Here is a 19,517-nt window from a genome sequence, read left to right on the forward strand (position 1 = left end):
AGATTAAGGGGCCTACTGTGATTAAGTTATTTATTTATTTGGTTAATTGAAGTCCTTTCTCCTGATGGTTTTATTGGGTCTGTTCTGAGATGATGCCTAAAAGATGATGGTTTATTTGGCTGTTCTGGGTTCTCTTTCACAGCTCACTGTTGGGTAACAGATTGTGACTTGTTTTCCAGGGAGTCCTTAAAGTTGCATGTTCTTGAATCTTAAGTTTTATTGTAACCAGGCAACCAGAAGTCATAAATCTCTGGCAAAGGGTTGCATAAAATGGATTCTTTCTGGATCACCACCTGTCCTAGGAGAAGGGTAAGGACAATCCTTTTGTGGTCACTACCTATAATGAGCAGAACTTGTGATGAATTTCAGTCATGTAGGATGGGTTCAGAAAACGGGTTTAACTGGGGAATCTTACAGTATCACCACAGAGCTCATGGTCCCTCGATCTTCTCACCTGCCTGTCCCAACACAACACACAGACATACAGCCACCATGGGGTCAAGTCCTGTTGCTGGACACAATGCATGTGCAGTCAGCACTTTCTGTGGCTGCTCTGTGCTTTCAGGGCAGTCCTGGGCATCACACTTGGTTTGGGGACAAATAGACTACTTGGGCAGCAGGTGGTTTGGGTTTAGATATTAACTGTTTATACCAGGTGGGTGCCAGGCACTGTGCTAAATATTAACTTGTATTGTGAATAAAGAAATTGAGGGGTCAATTTTTCTTCTACATCTTTGGAATCTAGATCCTAAGTGTTTGTCTATGTTTGTCTGTCTCTTAAGTCCATCAGTCCTGATTAAATGATGTCATGGCTAAGTCATTCCCTAACATCACAAAACTAACTTCATTTGCTCATCGCTCTACAAACTAAATGCATGTGACTGACAGCCAGTTCCACCCAGTGGTGAGGATTCTGATCTTTTATTTATATTATTTTTTAAAAATACATATTTTATTGTTTTCTTATAGCGACGAAGGTAGAGGGGTAGAGAGTTAGAAACATCGATCTTTTAAATATGTCCCTCTTCCGATTAAAATCCTTTAATGGAGAGACAGTCTTCGGATACAAATCCGATTTAGCAAAGTGATCTTGTCTCTGCATTTCGCTTTCCTGTCTTTATAACTTGCCACTCAACTGTACTTTGTTTGTCATATTGAACTATTTGATGTTCCTAAGCTGTCTGATTGCTGTAGTTTCCCAGCTCTGGAACTTTGTAATGTTTCTTTTACCAAGGTGGAGGATTTCTGTTATCCTCCACCACACACACACACGCACGCACGCACGCACGCACACACACACACACATGCACACTACACAGAAGTGTTTTCTTTGTTCCCATAGCACCTGATGTGCATTTCTTTATCAAAAGTCCCTGCCATGTTGTTTTGCAAGTTTGATCTCCCCAATAGACTGAGTTCCATGGGATCGGAATCTGCTTTTTTATCTTTCCATCTCTAGCAACTAGCCCCAATGCCTGGCTCAAAATCATCCAAAAAATGAATGACTGAATGATGCAAAACATCCTTGGGTAACTTGGTGACTGAATTAGGTTATAGTAGGTCTGTGTTTTACTGAGATTTGACTTAGGTATTTGCCAAAAGAATGTGTGAAGAATGCATCCAGCTAGTAGATTCGTGACGGCAAGTTTGCCCCCAACTAAAACTGCCCAAGTTGTCAGAGACAGCAAGATGCCTGAGACTACAGGACTGCCGAGCTGTTTGCAGCTGTGTTTATACCAGGTCTTGGTTGGACTAGGAAGCAAAAAGAGATGCCTAAAACTATTCCTGTGAGACTCGGGGACTACAGTGTTGACAATGGACTAGTGCAGGTGCATTTACCATACTAGCTTCCCTCTGTAGAGCTGGGGCCGGGCTGAGGCAGGGGCCGGGGTGATATGGCAGAAGGACGGGGGGCTCAGAGGAAAAAGAAGATATTGTAAGGCAACAATCAGAATCCTGACAATACAGTATGGTTGTTCTGGAAACAGCACTGCCTACATAAGAATCTCCGCTACTACTGTCACAGCTGTGTGACCTTGGCAATGTGTAAAATTCCCTGACCCCTAGTTTTCCCATCTGTAAGCTAGAGGTCTAGTGGACCCACTCTGGACTAGGTCCAGAGTTCATGTGTCAAGAAGGCGTTGGTAACAGCAACATTTGAATCCCCAAAGACAACGTCAGCAGTCCACTCGAAAGTGAAGTCTCTATCTGAACGTTTATTCCACAGTCATAGAAACTAAAGATGGAAAAGACTGGAGGACATCTCGTCCACCCACGTGGTTGTACAAGAAAAGTGGCCGGAGCAAAGCAGCCTGTTCACGTCATGCTCACAAGACAGCATCGCAGGTCTTCCTGGAGCGGAGCGATCGCAAACACATTAAAATGAACACACAATGCAAACACTCATACAAACCTTAAGAAAATACTTTTAAGTACATTATTTTCATAAAACGATTAAGAACTAAACTAAAAAAAGTGAGGGAATCCTGGATTCGATGGATGGCGTCGGTGGGTGACGGAAGGAACAACTAAACAGTGAAGGCGGTGAAGTGGTTTTGATGACTAGAAAGCAGTGTCTTCTGGAGACTGGTTGGATTTCCTGGTTTCCTGATCAGACATCTGAGTTGGGAGGAAGTCGTTTCCTTCCCCTTCCTTCTCCACGCCCTGACGTGCTCACTAGCTGCAAGGCTCTGACAGACCCCCACCAACCCTGAGAAGCTTGCTGCCCATGTAGCAAAGCTGTTCTTGGTAGTGGCTCCACTTACCACTTGTCCGGTTGGCACGGAAGCAGCAGGTCCTTACAGAGTTTGTGTGACAGCAAGATCCATGAGTAATGGAGAGTCACCTCCAGGCACATTGAAGACCTCAACTGACTGGTCCCTGTGGCTGCCTCACCTGTCTGTCCCAGACACTCTCCCAACTTGTCTCTCTGTTGGAAGAAGCCCTTGTCTTCTACCTCGAAGCATCCACACTCAGGGGCCCTGATTACTATTTACATGAGCGATCTGTTCTCACCCAGTCATGCTTTACTGTGTGCTTCCTGTGCCAGGAATGCCTTGGAAAACAGAGTGGGGGGTGTGCGACATCATGCCGCATCCCAGGTTTCCCAGCACCAGGGCTTCCCAATCTCATGAAATAAGAGCCCTCTAGAGGAGGAAGGCAGCAGCCTCCTTTACATCTTCACCCACACACCGCCTCCGCCTGAGGACTTCCGGTCTTCGCGTGTTCTGAGCCTGGGGCATGGGGGGAACAGGTGGAGCAGAACAGAAAGGAGGGTTTCCAAAGGACCCGCCATTTCATGAAATCTTTTTACAAAACACAACACACTGTTTCACAAATTGCAAAACACTGTTCAATCACTACCGATAAAAATAATCACTACGAAGTATGAAGACTGCTTCATTTCACCACGAGCAAAGATGCTTTGTTTTTCTGTACCCAGACCCGGAGGCATTGCAGGCAGAGCTGATGGCAGTAAGCCTGCTGCCAGCCCCTCCCTGCTGCTGCTCGCCGCATCCAGGCCCCAGCTCTGGCCAAGCAATTGGTCAGGGGACACCCCAGGAGCTGTGCACAGGCCATCTGCTCTGTGGAGAGGCAGGGCGGCCTGCCATGTCATCACCCTGCTCAGAATGCCTCAGTAGAGAAGCTTAAGGTAAACCCGATATACAAAAATCCAAACTTACAAAACAGATACGTTAAGGGACAATTAATTGCATTACAAAAGGGTTCTTTACAAAAGAATTCACCTCTGGGTTCCTTTAAGTAGCCAGCTTCTCAAGTACAGTCAGGAGATGAGCTGAGTTATAAAAATGTCCATACAACATTAGGAGCATGGCTGTTACGTGAGTTGAGGTACACCTGTACATCCGGGCTACTCAGAGGTCAGGCGTGCACAGAGCATGACGGCAGCGTCTACAGTGTCCCAGCTGGTGCGGATGGGCGGGCACGGCTAAGGGGCATAATCTTTCAAAGGCAGTTGCAAACCTACTTCTGGGCCTGGGGTGAGAACAGGGGATGATAGGGGGTTTCAAAGCAGAGCTGTCCTGCTTCCACGGCTCACCTGCTCCCTCCCTCCTTGCTGAACTGTACCATCTGTGAGGTGGATGGAGTCTAACGAGAACCCTCCCATCTCCTTCATTAGCATCTCTGCCTACATCCACCCCTGGGTTTTCTCAGATAATTAACTGATTAACAATTAACTGAAGTGTGATCTAATTACAGCTTAGGATGTTGTCTTTCCCTGGGAGACTGGGTAGCTCTTGGTGGCAATGCAGGGATTCCATTCAAAAAGTAGGCTGTGCCTTCCCAGTGATGGGCAGCTGTTACAGTGCACCAGGGCTTGGCCCAGCGCGGCGAACTCGCTGTGGCCTTCAAATGGATCGGGGTGCAACAAAGGGTACTGAGAAGATAAATCAAATCATTGAAACTCAAGGAAGCCTAGTCCTAAATGGTACCTGGGGGGTGGGAGGGGCTGTACGGAAGGTGAATCAGCAGGTGTGTGCTGAAGTTTTCAAAAAACTCACACACAGACTGTCAAATCTCAGAGGGAAGGTGAGGGAGGGTGGGTGGGTGAGAAGAGATCAACCAAAGAACTTGTATGCATATTTGCACAACCCATGGATACAGCCAATAGGAGGGTGGAGGCCTGGGGCGGGGGGCAGGGGTGGGCTATAAGGGGTCAATGGGAAAGAAAAGGGGACAGATGTAAAACTTTCAACAATAAAGATTTTAAAACAATAAGAAGACTCTCAGAAAGGCTCTTCTCACTTCTCCCATTGCCTGGGACTGCCACACTTTTAGTGTTTCCTGAAGAGTAATTTTTGGACCACACATGTCAGTCACCTGGGGGTGCGGGTTAGCAGGAGGTTTCTGAGCTCACCTCCAGTCTCGCCCCTGTCCCCACCCATCCTCTGGGGAAGGGTCCTGACAAACAGCATTCTAACGAGTTCCTAGACGATTCCTGTCTACACTCACATGGGGAGCTGACATTCTCTAGTTCCCATATCTCTTCACCTTCCTGCATGTCCAAGCAGTTGTACAGTGGGAAAGGGATGCCAGGTTACTGATAGTAATCTTTTTTCTTTTCTGATATCAATCTTTTAAGAGCATTAGATGAGGACTGGGAGAGAATTGGAGGGACCAAACCTATTCACAGCTCCTCAGAGAAAAGCGGGAGTGAGGCTGGGAGACTAACTTGGTTTTTATCAATACAGATATGAAAAGCACGGGGCTCATTGCTGAATGGTGTAGCCTGTGATGTCCACAAGCTTGAGGCTCACATGTGGGGTTCTTAGATCTCAGAGCTAAGTGACTGCTGATCTGAACGGCCTCGTATATGGTCTGCGGGACACTTTCACTAAACCCCCCAGTCACAATAAGCAGGGATGTTCCGGCTGCATCCTAAGGCCACATCCTTGCTTTGTTTTTCTCTCTCCTTTACAGAAGGCACGCACTACCGTGGAGATGCTGAGCTGGATTGGAAATATAGCCCTGTTCATTTCTCAGCCAAATTGCTTTTCTGGCCCAGAGCTTTTGTTCTAAAAGCACGGCGTCTATTTTTAACGCCTCTTTGGCCTGTCCTCTGTCCCTGCTCACCACATCCCTGTCCCCACTCGTAATGGCATGTAAACATATTCCTACTAAATGTCAGGATGGTGTCAGAGAGCTCGGACCTTCTGAGAAATGAGGCTCTACGGGATCCAATCAAGCCGGGGCCAGCTGCGATACGGATGAGTTCAAGCCAATGTCTGGAAACACCCACTTCCCTGCCCTTAGCTTCTCTAGCTCTGACCCTGTTCCCCACTCAGAATGCAGGAACAAATCTAGATTTTTGGGGAGTTGTATCAAAAACCACAACCCTGGCAACCCTGTTCTATACTGAGAATAAAACCAACAACCTGGTAAGACAAGGGAATGAGTAACAATTTTGCATCCCTTGTCAGTGCAGAGAAAGGGCTGAAAACCAGAAGTAGTGGGAGGCTAACGGAGCTGGGGTTTTCTGTTATTAGCAGATCCCTTGCCCAGAGCTCACTCCTGACTAATTCAGGATTCCTGCCCTGGAAGGTTGCTACCCTGGACACCTAGAGGGTAGGAAGAGCTGCTGCCGGACAGGGCGGACTTGACCTCTAAGACCCAGACCTCAGTCCCCCATACCTTCGTCAGTGGTTACAAAGGAGCATCCCAAGGTGTCCCCAGGGCTCCGAGGAAGGCCAGGGGCCGAGGGGGCGCAGCGTGGCCGCCTAGGACTCACGAGTCCGGCGCGCCCTCTGGTACTCCTCCAGCTCCGCCTTCCTGCTCACTGCCAGCTGCAGCTCCTGCCGGATCACCTGGATCTGCTTCTCCAGCTCCACAAGCTCCTGCATCACCGAGGTCCGCGCTCCCTGCAGCGAGTCCGCCTTCCCGTTGGTGGTCAGCGAGGCGGGGAGCTCTCTCCTCCGTGGAGGGAGAGGGATGTCCTGGGGGGTCCCCAGGCCCGGCTGGTTCTGTCCTCCCTCCTCACTAAAGATGTATTTCCGTGGGATGTCATGACTCTGATGGGAAGTGTTCCACACGGAGAGCTGACGGGGTCCCACGTTGGACCTAGGAAACAAAGAGGCACTGTAGGCTGACCTTCCACGCAGCTTCCCATCTGTGAGCCGTTTCCTGGGTGGGTGCTATAGGGCTGGGGACACATTCAGAGATGCAGGAACGAAGCAGTGGACAGACTGCCTGCTAGCTAGCACCACGGGGATGAAAGGAGCCAATACAGCTGAAGGTCAAGGTCTTATCAAGTCTTCTGCTGCCCTGAAACTGGAATGGGTGTGTGCACTGGAGGGCTGATGGACCAGGGCGTGGCACGTTGTCACAGGAAGAACCTTAGATGCCTTTTTATTCCCTTCCTGCCCATTGGGCTCAGAGATCACTGCCTTGAAAGGGTCTGTGGCTAGAAAGATGTGCTTTAGTGAAAGTAGGAATCAGTTTCTTCAGCTGTGGGACTCTAAGCATGCGCCTCAGGGTAGTTACTATAATATGACTCACCTGTCAGCCCGCAGGACCACCTGATGTTTACTGCTTGAGTTTAAGAATAAAAGCCTACACGTTGCAGGTTTCAGAAAAACATTTCCCATCACAGGGATGACTTTATGTGTGTTGGGACTGACAGCTTAACAACAACATCAACAACAACAACAGCAGCAGCAGCAAAACACAAAAAAGCCTCAAGTTCTGGCCTGGATAATGAAAGTCAAATAGAAACAGACTCCAACGCTCTATCAGGCTCGCGTCGAACCGCCCACCACCATGTCAGAGAGATGGCCGCAGACGGCCAGCGAGTCACTGCTGGCCAGGCACGGGAGGAGAGGATCTGGTTTCTGAAATACACTTTGACAGTAGATGCAATGAGAAAAGCTTCTTGCTATAAGAACAGATTAGAACCCAAGCAGCAAAGCTGCTGATTTCTTCCAGCCTTGTTGGAGGAGGAGGAGGAGGAGGAGGAGGAGGAGGAGGAGGAGGAGGAGGAGGAAGAGGAGGAAGAGGAAGAAGAGGAGGAAGAGGAGAGGGAAGATAAGGAGGAGGAGGAAGCGGAGAGGGAGAAGGAGGAAGAGGAGGAGGAAGACAAGGAGAAGAAGGAGGAAGGGGGGGAGGAGAAGGAAGGAGGAGGAGGAGGAGAAGTAGGAAGAGGAGGAGGAGGGGGAGAAGCAAGGAGGGGGAGGAGAAGGCAGGCGGGGGATGAAAAGAAGGAGGAGGGGGAGAGGGAGGTGGAGGGGGAGGGGGAGGCGGAGGGGGAGGAGAAGAGGACCACTTTTACAATCTACCACAGGGCCAAACAAAATAAAAATGCTATATCTGGTCCTTGTGCCTTGGTCCCTATATATATAACTAAAGCAAGACTTTATTCCTGGACTCTCACTTGCCAGGAAGAGGAGGAGAGGACCTGCAGGGGGAGGGATAACAAAGTCTTAATTCAGTTACACGAATGACTTCATAGGATGATTCTATTTCATTTCCCCTTGTGGTAGATGGTAAAAAAGGAAATGTTCTTCCTTTCATTCCTCCCCTTTGAATTTGGTCCAGTCTCATGACTGTTCTGGGCAAGAGAAAGTGGCAGAAGTGGCAGAAGTTCCACGCCCAAACTTTTAAGAAACCTCACACACTTCCACTGTCAGAACTGCTGCTGCCACGTGAGCAAGTCCAGACTAGTCCACTAGATGGTAGCAGACCATTGGAAAGAGTCCCAGTCTTCCCAGGTGGCCCAGCCAAGGCCATCACAGACAATGCCAGCCATGAGCTGCTCCCCCCACCCCTCCCCGCCCTACCCCACAGGCTGGCTGCAGACATGTGAGCAAATGCAGCCAAGATCAGCCAAGTTTGGCCCAGATCAGTAAATGGCACAGCTGACCCATAGATTCATAAGCAACTCACTGTTGTTTAAAACATTAAATACTGAGATAATTTCTTACAGTAAAAATTAACTGCTACATGCCCCAAACTATTAAAACACACAAACACATTCCAAACCACCCTGTAGTTCTTTAACATTTCTCATAGTTTTAAGTCTCATATACATGAGCAGGGAGTACTAGACCTTACCTCTCATGTATCCTGGGCTGGGTAAAAATTCTATACTGAACCCACTTATACCTGGATCAGAAATGTAGTTATAATTTTCCTTCTAGTCTTATGCTTCCATTTACAATTTTCTTCAACTGATTTTCTATTGAGTTTGAATAATTTCAAAACAATCTTATTTGAAATGTGTGTTATATGGTTTACAATTATTGTGTAACTTGGAGTGAGAGGAAAGGAAAAGGGGGGTGTATTGGAAACCAAGTGGGGTGAAGGAGAGACTAAAACTTACATAAAATCACATGTTAAAGGAAACCAAGGACTAAATGTAAATAGTCTCTTGCAATATCCACTTTTTTCTCTGCTTTAAATAAAAATAGAAGCAACATCAACTTTCAGACTATGCCTAAAATTCTTCCCAGCCTTTCCTCAAACACACATGTTAGTAATCCATTTATTTATCAACTAGAGGCCCGGTGCATGAAAATTCATGCACTGGAGTGGGGGTCCCTCAGCCTGGTCTGCCCCCTCTCACAGTCCGGGAGCCCTCAGGGGCAGGAGGCAACCCAGAGATAGGGGAAGGCAATGCCCCATCACACCTGTGCTGCTGCCACTGCCAGCAGTGCAAGCCTTGGCCGTTCCTTGTTACCTGAGCCTCTGGCGGCCCTGGGTGGCTGGGCAGCCAACAACTGAGGCTGGCCTGTGCCTCGGGCCGGCACTGGGTGGCTGGGGGCCTGAGGGGACTGGGGGATTCTGGAGGCAGGCATGCGGGGTGGGCCCAGCCTTGCTGTGTGCCTGCTGCCCCAGTGGGGCTGAGGGAACTGGGCGCCGCCATCTTGTGGCTGTGGGCATGGCAGTCAATTAGCATATTCCCTCTTTATTAGATAGGACTAGAGGACCAGTGCATGAAATTTGTGCACGGGGGGAGGGTGTCCCTCAGCCCAGCCTACACCCTCTCCAATCTGGGACCCCTTGAGGGATGTCTGACTGCCCATTTAGGCCCAATCCAGGTGGGACATCCCTCTCACAATCCAGGACTGCTGGCTTCCAAACGTTCACCTGCCTGCCTGTCTGGTCACCCCTAACTGCTTGCCCCTGCAGGCCTGGTCCCCCCCAACTGCCCTCCCCTGCAGGCCTGGTTCCACCCAACTGCCTACCCCTGCAGGCCTGGTTGCCCCCAACTGCCCTCCCCTGCTGGCCTGGTCTCCACCAACTGCCCTCCCCTGCTGGCTCAGTCATCCTTAACTGCCCTCCCTGCCGGCCTGGTCGCCCCTAACTGCCCTCCTCTGCCAGCCCAGTCACCCCTAACTGCCTTCCACTGCCAGCCTGGTAGCCCCCATCTGCCCTCCCCTGAAGGCCTGGTCGCCCCTAAATGCCCTCCCCTGTCGGCCTGGTCACGCCTAACTGCCCTCCCCTGCTGGCCTGGTCGCCCCCAACTTCCCTCCCGTGCAGGCCTGGTTCCACCCAACCGCCTACCCCTGCAGGCCTGGTTGCCCCCAACTGCCCTCCCCTGCTGGCCTGGTCTCCACCAACTGCCCTCCCCTGCTGGCTCAGTCACCCCTAACTGCCCTCCCTGCCAGCTTGGTCGCCCCTAACTGCCCTCTCCTGCAGGCCTGGTTTCCCCCAACTGCCTTCCCCAGCAGGCCTGGTTCCCAACTACCCTCCCCTGTAGGCCTCGTTCCCCCCAACTCCTCTCCCCTGCAGGACGTGTTCTGCCTTAGGATCTTCTCAAAATGAGGGGTTCTGAAAGGGGATTTGCCAAGAAAAGTGGGTAAGTTGAGTGAGAGACACATTTGGTCCTCAGTTTAGGCGAGATGTGTTTAGGATTCACATCACAGTTGGAGCTGGGCTCGCTGGGCTTCCTGCTTCTATTAGGTTGGAAAATAAATGCCTCGTCATTATGAGATGATGTCTTTGCTGCTGTGCCTTCTGCGTTCCTCCGGTTAAAAATTTATGTCAAAATAATTATAGAAAAAATGTATGACATAGAACAGCTGTGACCCGATCAGCCTACAGCTTGTCGCTCTCAGGGCTGCAGTATATGGTACAGGAAGACCACAGACCGAGCGGCAGGAGGGCTGCTCACCGACTGGGAAGAGAGGCTGTAAGAGATAGTGGAAATGATCCGGACAAGCTAGATGCAACCTGGAAAGAAGGGCGCTGCGGCAGTATCAGAGAAGGTTCAAACAAGAAAAACAAATCATGTTTTCCACCCTCTTCCCTCTTCTTCTATCAGAGAAGTGTGAGTGTCAGATTTCAAAATTACCCAGAAAGCCTAGCTTTGAGCCTAGGATCTGTCATCGATGACAGAGTTGCTGGCAGGTAATGCCCTCCACTGAGACCGCTGGCATATGAATGAACCAGGAACTTAGGCAGCCAAGCCAGGAACCAGACCCAAATGCTTCTGACATCCTTAGCCACCCACCACGAGTGAACAGGCAACAGTCGTTCCCCAGGTTGGATGTGGGGAAGGTGTGAAGTTTTGATTTTCAAATGTCATCTGTGCATTTAATGCTTGTTAATTCCTGGTAATGAGATGCTCTTTTCTGGGGAGTTTGTCATAAGAATGCCAGGAAATGGATGAAGCAGAACACGTCTGCTGCATATTTCAGCGCTTGGAGTGCTAGAATGGGTGGGGCGTGGAAACATGCCCAAAAGGCAATATTGCGTGAATTAATTACCTGCAGCAGGTAATTAATTGTGTTACCTGTATTTTGTACACAAGAGCGATTGCTAAAATAGCTTTATTTTCAGGGCTTTCCATGTATTATCTCATTTAATTCTTACAGCATCTCTAGGGAGCAGGTATGTTTTCAACTCAATTTCACATAGGAGGAAACTGAGGCATGGAGAGGCTAAATAACTTGCCCAAGGCCACGCATATTGTAAGTGTCTGAGATGGGATTTGGGCCCAGCTGCTCGACTTTAGAGACCATACCTGCATTTTTAACCTATGCTGCCTTTCAGTGTTCATATATGTGCAGATATGGTTTCTGTCTGTTTTACTTCTATCTGAAATGACATCTACTTTTACCGATTATGTTTAGCAACAACTTGGTCCTAATCTATCTGAATTATTTATACACTAGAGGCCCGATGCACGAAATTCTTGCAAAGGGCTCGGCCCTCGCAGCCGTGGCTTAGTCTGGAAGGTTGTCCAGAATGTTGTCAGGAAGGTCCTTTGGCCATCCGGTCTAATTAGCATATTATGCTTTTATTATTATCGATGATTTTCCTGGTGAGCACAGAGTCTCAGTTCATCTCTAACATTTTACAGGAACAAATCTGAAGAAACCTGGTTTCTTCTTACCTTTGATCCACACGTTTAGTCTTGAAACGCGGCTGCTTTTCCTCTACAAATGACGTGTTCAGCGCTCTGTGTAATCTCTGGCGGAAAGAACAGAGTCACACATAGAGGTGATTAGGAACACACAGTCAGGGCCAAAGCACCGCCTGAGATTCAACAGTGTATCTCGCTGATACAAGCCTTGGCCTCTGTAAACAGATGTCCAGAGATGCCCGAAACAGACCAACATTCAGCCCCAAATCGCAAGAGAACAAGAATTCTAAGTTATTCTGTGTGGAGGGGAAAAAAGTAATTTGAAGCTTAGAAAAGCTCTGGGTTGTAAAAAGGTATGTGATATATAGAAGAGCTGTCGTGACTAAGGTGTGGCACTTGCTAAAGGTGAGTAAAAAAAAAAAAAAAAAAAGTCTGCCCCAGCCATGTTACACTGATGGGAGAACAGCAGCTGGAAGCTGGTTGGCATTCTGGGCCTGGTTCATACCCACTCTGTTGTTAACTATACCAGGATGCCCGCATAATTAAAAAAAAAAAAATAAAAAAAGGAAGTCTGAACTTCCCAGCAGCTAAAACAAAGAAGGAAAGAACACTTGAGAACAAAACTAATCTGTGGAGTTCTCCCCTCTCCCCCCGCCCCTGCCCCACTTTTTTAAAAAAATATGTCTTTATTGATTTTAGAGAGAGGAAGGGAGAGCGGTAGAGAGATGCAAACATTGATGAGAGAGCCCCCACCAGGGATTGAGCCCGAAACCAGGGCATATGCCTTGATTGGGAGTCGAACCAGTGACCTCTGGTTCATGGGTCGACCCTCAACCACTGAGCCACATCAGGCAGACCAGAGTTCTCCTTAAGAGACCAAATACTTCCCAGGATGAAGGTAGGAAAACAGGGTTCAAGTGTAACCAAACCAGTGATAGTAACCTACCTAGAAAAGAAAGTACCGTGACAACAAAGTGGTCAGCAAAACAGATGAATGGGGCAAAAGCGGGCCCATTTTCTGTACCACTGACAATGCAGAGAGAACAAGGGCCGGTGGGTTCAAAGGGAATCAGGGGACTTCAAGCTCATTGAATGGGTTTCAATTTTGGCATGAAAAGAATCTGTAGGGGAAAAAAAAATCTTTCACAACATCTCTTCAGATTGTCACTATTAAGCGAAACCAGGCTTTAAAAACCCCAATTCTATTGCTTCCATTGTGAGCAGCCGTGGAGGGTTACAGAAAAGGAAGGGGCTTTACGGGAGAGCTTCATTTAAGGGGAAAGTGAATGAGTGGGAGGGAGGGAACTGTCTCGTACACTGAGGGTGTCTACACCACCTCAGTTCTCTTGGTAACGTGTCACTGTCAGTCTGACTTGGGGCTCTGGATCCTCCCGCTACTGGGAATTCTGACGGTTAGGAGTATGGGGGCAAGACACCCGCGGCACTCACCTGACTGGTGTGGAGCCAGTATTGCAGCCTCGACTTGTTCTTGATTCGTGGCAGCAGCAGCCGGTACACTATGTGCTCACCAATGGCTGTCAAGATGGACAGACCCAACCCAGCGCAGAGCAGCACGAAGAGCCCCGAGAAGTGCTTGATGCCCATCTGCAAAGTCTGGGGCAGAAGAGAAAAGGAGAGGCCGTGGGTGTGATGCTCCATTTGGACCCCCCGCACTTGTTTCTTCTTGCATGCAGATTCTTTTTTCCCTGGACCCAAAGGAGGCGGAGTCTGTCCTCCCTGCGTGCCCTTGGACCTCACTGCACTGTGGAAACAGTCCAGCCGGGACGGAGCGCAGGTCCTGGGGTGCCGCTCACACATGGTCCTGTCGTGTGAATGGCCCTGGACTTGGGCAGAGGTCCTGAGTCTGGACCATGCTACAGCCCCCACAGAGGCAGTGAGAGAGAGTCCGAGGGATGAAACAATGTGATATATTAAAACAGTGCATAGTTATCAAGAAAAGAACCTCTCTCAGGGACATAGAGTGAGTAGGTTTCAGGGGAAAAGATGGTGAATTCAAAAATTCTGAAACGTAGCTCTGGCAGGAAACACGGAGATCAACTAGTTCCATGTGCTCATTTTACAGATGCAGAACCTAGGAGCAGAGAAGTGGGATAAATTGAGCCAGGTCCCCAAATGAGTCAGCCGTGGAGGAGAAAGAGCAGCCACCTACTGTCTGTTGATTGCTTACTCTTTTGCCTGGAGATAGGTATTATAATGGCAATGTATAGTTGAGGAAACTGAGGTCCCTGCAGGTTTTAGGTGACAGAGTTGGTCTGCAAGTCCAAGTTTGTTTTGCTCCAAAGCCTGGGGCTCTGCTGCCGTGACAGCAACCACAGTGACAATAACTCCACGTGGCAGCACGTGGCTCAGTGATTTACATGTGCTCCCTAAGAGGACCTTCCCGAGTCCTCTACCACACAGGTGTTATTCAGTCACTGACATCGATGGCAAGAGTCAGTCATGCAGAAGGATGGACCTTTGATAGGCTGAGTGCCTACTGCGTGCCAGGCACTCTTCAAAGTCCCACGGGATGGAGACAGGAGGGTTTTGTCCTTGCCTTTAATCAGCCTGAGTCTGGGGAGGAAGCCAACAGGTATACCCTGTGATACCTGACCCACACCCCCTGGGCTCTGTGGAGAAGCTGACTCAGAAGATAAGATTTAGACTAAGAGAGTCAGGAAGGGAGGCTCGGTTGGGAAAGTCCCCATTCTAAGCTTACGGTGGTGGAAACGAAAAAGGAAAGGCGTGACCTTCTGGCACAGTGATGTAGGGGGTTGTGAAACGGACTGTGATTTAGGGGTAGGGTGCATGAGGCATGCGTCGTGAGGGAGGGCAAGCCCTGGGATGCCTGGGTGTCAGCCCTTTGCTGGAGGCTTTTGGTCATCATCATCATCATCATCAATATTTATTTAACACTTAACTTGTGGAAGGCACAGTTCTGAGCTCTTCATCAGTGCAGCAACTTGTTTAATATTCATAACGCCCTATCAGGTGGGTCCTGTTATCTCCATTTTATAGGTGAGGAAATTGAGGAACAAAAGAGTGAAGTAACTTGTTCGAGCTGGGGTTTGAACCCAGGCAGTCTGGCTCCAGAGCCTACACTCTTTTTTTTTTTTTTTTTTTATTGATTTTTGGAGAGAGAGAGGAAGGGAGAGGGAGAGAGATAGAATCATCAACATCAATCTGCTGCCTCTTGCACGCCCCTTACTGGGGATCGAGCTCAAAACTCGGGCATGTGCCTTGACCTGGAGTCAAACCAGCAACTTCTGGGTGCATGGGACAACACTCCACCAGTGAGCCACGCCAGCCGGCCAGAGCCTACCCTCGTAACAACACGTTCGACTGATGGGGGTGATCCTCCCATCCTCTTGAAGGGATTTTCCTTTCTTTCATTCTCCCCACCTCCACGCCCAATCGGGGAGAAACTGCCAGCCAGGCACGGTTCAGGCATGGCTAGGCCTCCTGGGTATTCCAGGAAGTGTACCTAGGGTGCAGGGTTCAAGGGCAGAGCTTGGAGACCTCAGGCTTTGGTGGAGTCTGGGCCACAGATCTGGTTTCCTCCATGACGCTACTTCAGGCTGTGGCTCAGGCTCAAAGAGGGGCTCTAAGATCCCTGGTGAATTAATGACTACAGGTGAGCAGGGACACAGAGCAGGTCCAGGTCCAAGAGGCTGAGACACAGGCAGGGAGACTGGGCAGACCACCCGAGGATGCCAGCAGAAGCTGGCCCTAGGGAGAGGAATGCTGGGCCACAGTAGGGCTTTGTGAGGAGGTGTACGGGGCCCGCAGGGCCACACAGGTACTAGAGCTTTCCTGGGATATCTCTCTACAGGTGGTGTCCATTGTATAACTTCATCTCTGGAAAGTATATGCAGATGTGTTTGGAAATAGCTTTTGGCCTGCATCTGTTGTAATGGATACAGGGACTAGCCATCACAGAAGGATTCAGTGTGCAATTACTGCTACAGATGAAGAGCAAACTGCGGCAATTCACTTTGGACTTGAACATCATCAACCATTCAGCAAAACACTAAACAGACTGGCACTGCTTTCTTATAAGGCGCTGCCAAGATGGAGAAGGAAAGTGTAACACACAGTGAGTCATCTCGCCTTTAAACACACGGCTTCCCTCTGTGTGTCCGTGGGCATCCAATAGTCTCATTTTCCTCTTACTACCTCAGTAACAGATAGGCTGTTTTCAGCTTATTGTATACCTTTCTTTCTTTAAATTTCTGTTGTTTACACGCACACACTAATAGACAAGTAGAAGTGGTTACTTTTTAAAACTGGGCATCTAATATGTGTACCGGATACCACATATGGGTAGTATGATCTTGTAATAACCCCATTAAGTAAATTATCATCCCCATTTCACAGTTGAGGAAATTGAGGCTCATAGAGATTAATGACCTAACCCAAGATCACACAGCTAATGAGTGGGGAGCCAGGCTGTGGATCCAGGTCTGTCTGTGGCCAAAGCCCACGTTGCCTTTCAAACGAACACCAATGACAGATCCCTGGCCATCTGAGCTCTGTCTATTCCTTTTAACCACTCGCAAACATTTTTATTCAAAACTCACCGTCTGAACTGAAAACCCACAGTAATCTGCCAGTGAGCGCCAATGGGAATGTTTACATTGTGCCTGAGCCTGAGGGCGATGCACAGCTGCAGCCACAGCTCCGCCGCTCGTCTGGAGGACCAGGGTGAACGCGCTGTGCCTGGGATACATGGACCTGCCCCCCCGCCCCCCCCCCCCCAGGCCCCCACTCCGCTGTCCCCGGAGAACTTGTTTTCGAATAAGGTGGGACCGACTCAACTTGACATGTATCACTGGTCGGAGGAAGGAGGAGGAGAGGAGCAATGAATATGCAACGTCAAATCTTTAAAATAAATTTCAGTGAGGCAGAGAAAACGATGATTACAGTTGTGACATGAGAAGAAACATCACATCCAGAGATGCAGTAACAGCCCAGCCTCATGTTGTCGAGAGCTGCATAATGAGAGCGAAGAAATGCAAACAAAAGCGTGTTTTTTATTTTCTTCATTGCTTCACCTGTGGCTTCAGCGGATAGTCCACAGCCCACACTTTCCAAGGGCCGAGGACGGAAGAGTGTCCCAGGATTTAGCCAGGGACAGATCTCAGTCATTGATGGCTTCCCTCTGTCCTTCCAAGCTCACTCTGGCCCACCCAATCTCACCGAACTGTTTAATCAATAAGGAACCATTCCCCAAATTGCAATGGGTGGGGTTGCCAGGTCAGATGCTATAACTGTTTTGACTTGGCGTGTACCACAGCCACTGCTGACAGCCATTCCCAGTGCTGCCGGCGATTTCCCCAGTCACGGATGCTCACTCCTCCAGTAACCCTGCTCTATAATTAATCCTGTTTTCCTGTTTTCAATAGTCTCCTTTGTATTTTTCCAATCAGTGAGGCTAGTTTCCAATGCTTGTTTTCCCCCTCTCCTTTTGTCTGAATCATATTTATATTGTTTGCCCAATTACGCATTTCAGAAAAGTTTGAAAAAAGCTATTAACCCCTTTCCTAACATATTAATGTTTCTCCATTTTTAAATTTCCCCCTTAGCTTTTATTAGACAGCGGTTTGGAATGTGATACAGCTGTGTTTGTGTTATGCGAACTCTTCTGTTGTTGCAGTCGTTAAAAATACCATTTGTTGGGATACATGTTTTATGACCAGCTGTTTTATTTTTGAAAAGAATGACCACGCCAGTCCATCTAGAGCTCTTGTCCTGAAGAGTGGAGCCCGTTAGTCTCTCCAGTGAGACCTCATTTCAGCCCACACTTCAGAGGCAATTTAGCCAAGAAAAGGCCACCCACCCCATCTTGGCATGGTTTGCGTTCCTTTATGCTAATTTTGATTTTTAAAAAATCTTCCGTTTTTTGAAGATTTTTGGCAAATAAAGTATTTGCGAGGATAAACACCATGTAAAACTAACAGCGAAACAATTTATTTGTGGGTCGGATTTAGCCCCTGAGCTGTTAGATTGAATCTGTTGATCTCCAGGGCTTTACTGCTAGTGTCCTTTCAATGTTATGATGTTTCATTTGAAAAAGACCTCTCCTTTTCAAGTCGTGCAAAACAGATAGAACAAGGTAGCCAGAGTAACTACCTACTCTACATGCTAACAGAGAGGATCAAAAGCGTAAGTGAAGAATGGAGTTTGTAATTAAAAAAGAAAATTCCTCGAAGGTTTTTCCTTGAGAATTCTTCTAAAGCATGATAAACTTAGAGGATAAAACAACTGCTCTGGGTCCATATTTTTTTCTGTGTTTCAAAAGAAGTGTCTAGTGGTTTGGGGATTGCAACATATGGTAGAGAGCAGACACAGGCGGTTAATACAGGATTCATGAGGACATATTGTTACTGATCTCTATAGACTCAAAGGATGCTGGTTGCTGTTAGCAGTTTAATCTAAATACTGTCACTATTTTTTAAGATGCGACGAAGGCGGAAGATGATTTAAGACTGCCTTGCCAATATGTGTGTGTGTGTGTGTGTGTGTGTGTGTGTGTGTGTGTGTGTGTGTGTGTGTGTTTTAATGCATACCAAAGAGGTGGGACCTCCTTGACAAGCTATTCTCCTCTTTTCAGAAAACTGAGGCTTGAATTCAGTAATAAGACCATCAGAAATAATTTGAGGCAGTAAATACAGGCACCACCAAACTAGGAGACAATGCAGTGAGGTGGGAAAAGCTCTGCGTTTGGGGCCAGAAAGGCTGGTTCAAGTCCTTGCTTTGCCACTAACCAGCTGGGAGACCTTGGAGAAGACTCTAGATCTCTCTACAGCATCATCTGTAAAACTGAGAGATGACACTCACCTCACAGTGTTGCTCTGGGGATTAAATGATACAACAAACGTAACTATCTTGGACAGTGGTTCAGTGAATGTTAACTACTTATCCTTCTCCCCCCCCCCCCAAAAAAAAAAACAACACAAAATTCTACAGATTTTGTTGGCAACCAGCAACAGGGGGAAAAGTCAAAGCATTCTAACTTGGAAGTAAATATGGTCTTCCTTCCCCAAAAGCCATATAAAGCCAGATCTTTCCAGTTGCTGAAGCTAGAAACAGCCTCTCAGTTCAAGGTTAATGCCGCACAGCCTTGGGCAGTGGTCGGCAAATTGCGGCTCGAGAGCCACATGCGGCTCTTTGGCCCCTTGAGTTTTTAGCGAAGGCCAGCTTAGGAGTATCCTAATTAAGTTAATAACAATGTACCTACCTATATAGTTCAAATTTAAAAAATTTGGCTCTCAAAAGAAATTTCAATCTTTGTACTGTTGATATTTGGCTCTGTTGATTAATGAGTTTGCCGACCACTGGCCTTGGGTAACTATAGTAAGTAGATTGATTGAGCTATTGGCTTAATTCCAGCCACTCTAGAGCTGAAATTCTTTTCCTCGTCCTGTTAAATGTGAAAATGCATTCCACATGTTTCAAACCCTTGGTCATGATTTTAAAATTTCCGTATTTTACGGTGCACATTGCAGAGTATATGAATAATGTCTCGTTTAGAAGCTATCCTGGCTAGCATTACATATGCTCAGGGATTTCTAGATGCATCATGAGGGAGCTGCAGCCTGGGAAAGGGAAAGATGGTTTCTGTTGCCCACAGAGTTGATTAAAAGGTGCCCAGGCAAGAGAAATATATGCATCCCTGTTGCTACAATGGGAC

General features: G+C 48.1%; 1 protein-coding gene across 1 annotated transcript in view; it reads right to left on the bottom strand.

Moving 5' to 3' along the window:
* Nucleotides 1-6,187: 6,187 nt before the first annotated feature.
* Nucleotides 6,188-19,517, bottom strand: part of GRIN3A (glutamate ionotropic receptor NMDA type subunit 3A) — a 151,566-nt gene continuing 138,236 nt past the window's right edge. The window contains exons 7-9 of the mRNA XM_008141843.3: nucleotides 13,274-13,438; nucleotides 11,855-11,931; nucleotides 6,188-6,579 (exon numbers count right to left, since the gene is read on the bottom strand). Coding sequence (XP_008140065.2) covers nucleotides 6,240-6,579; nucleotides 11,855-11,931; nucleotides 13,274-13,438 — 582 coding nt within the window. The 3' untranslated portion in view covers nucleotides 6,188-6,239. The remainder of the gene's footprint in view (nucleotides 6,580-11,854; nucleotides 11,932-13,273; nucleotides 13,439-19,517) is intronic.

The sequence above is a fragment of the Eptesicus fuscus genome, chromosome 15, assembly GCF_027574615.1.
Source record: "Eptesicus fuscus isolate TK198812 chromosome 15, DD_ASM_mEF_20220401, whole genome shotgun sequence".
NCBI classification, from domain to species: Eukaryota; Metazoa; Chordata; class Mammalia; order Chiroptera; family Vespertilionidae; genus Eptesicus; species Eptesicus fuscus.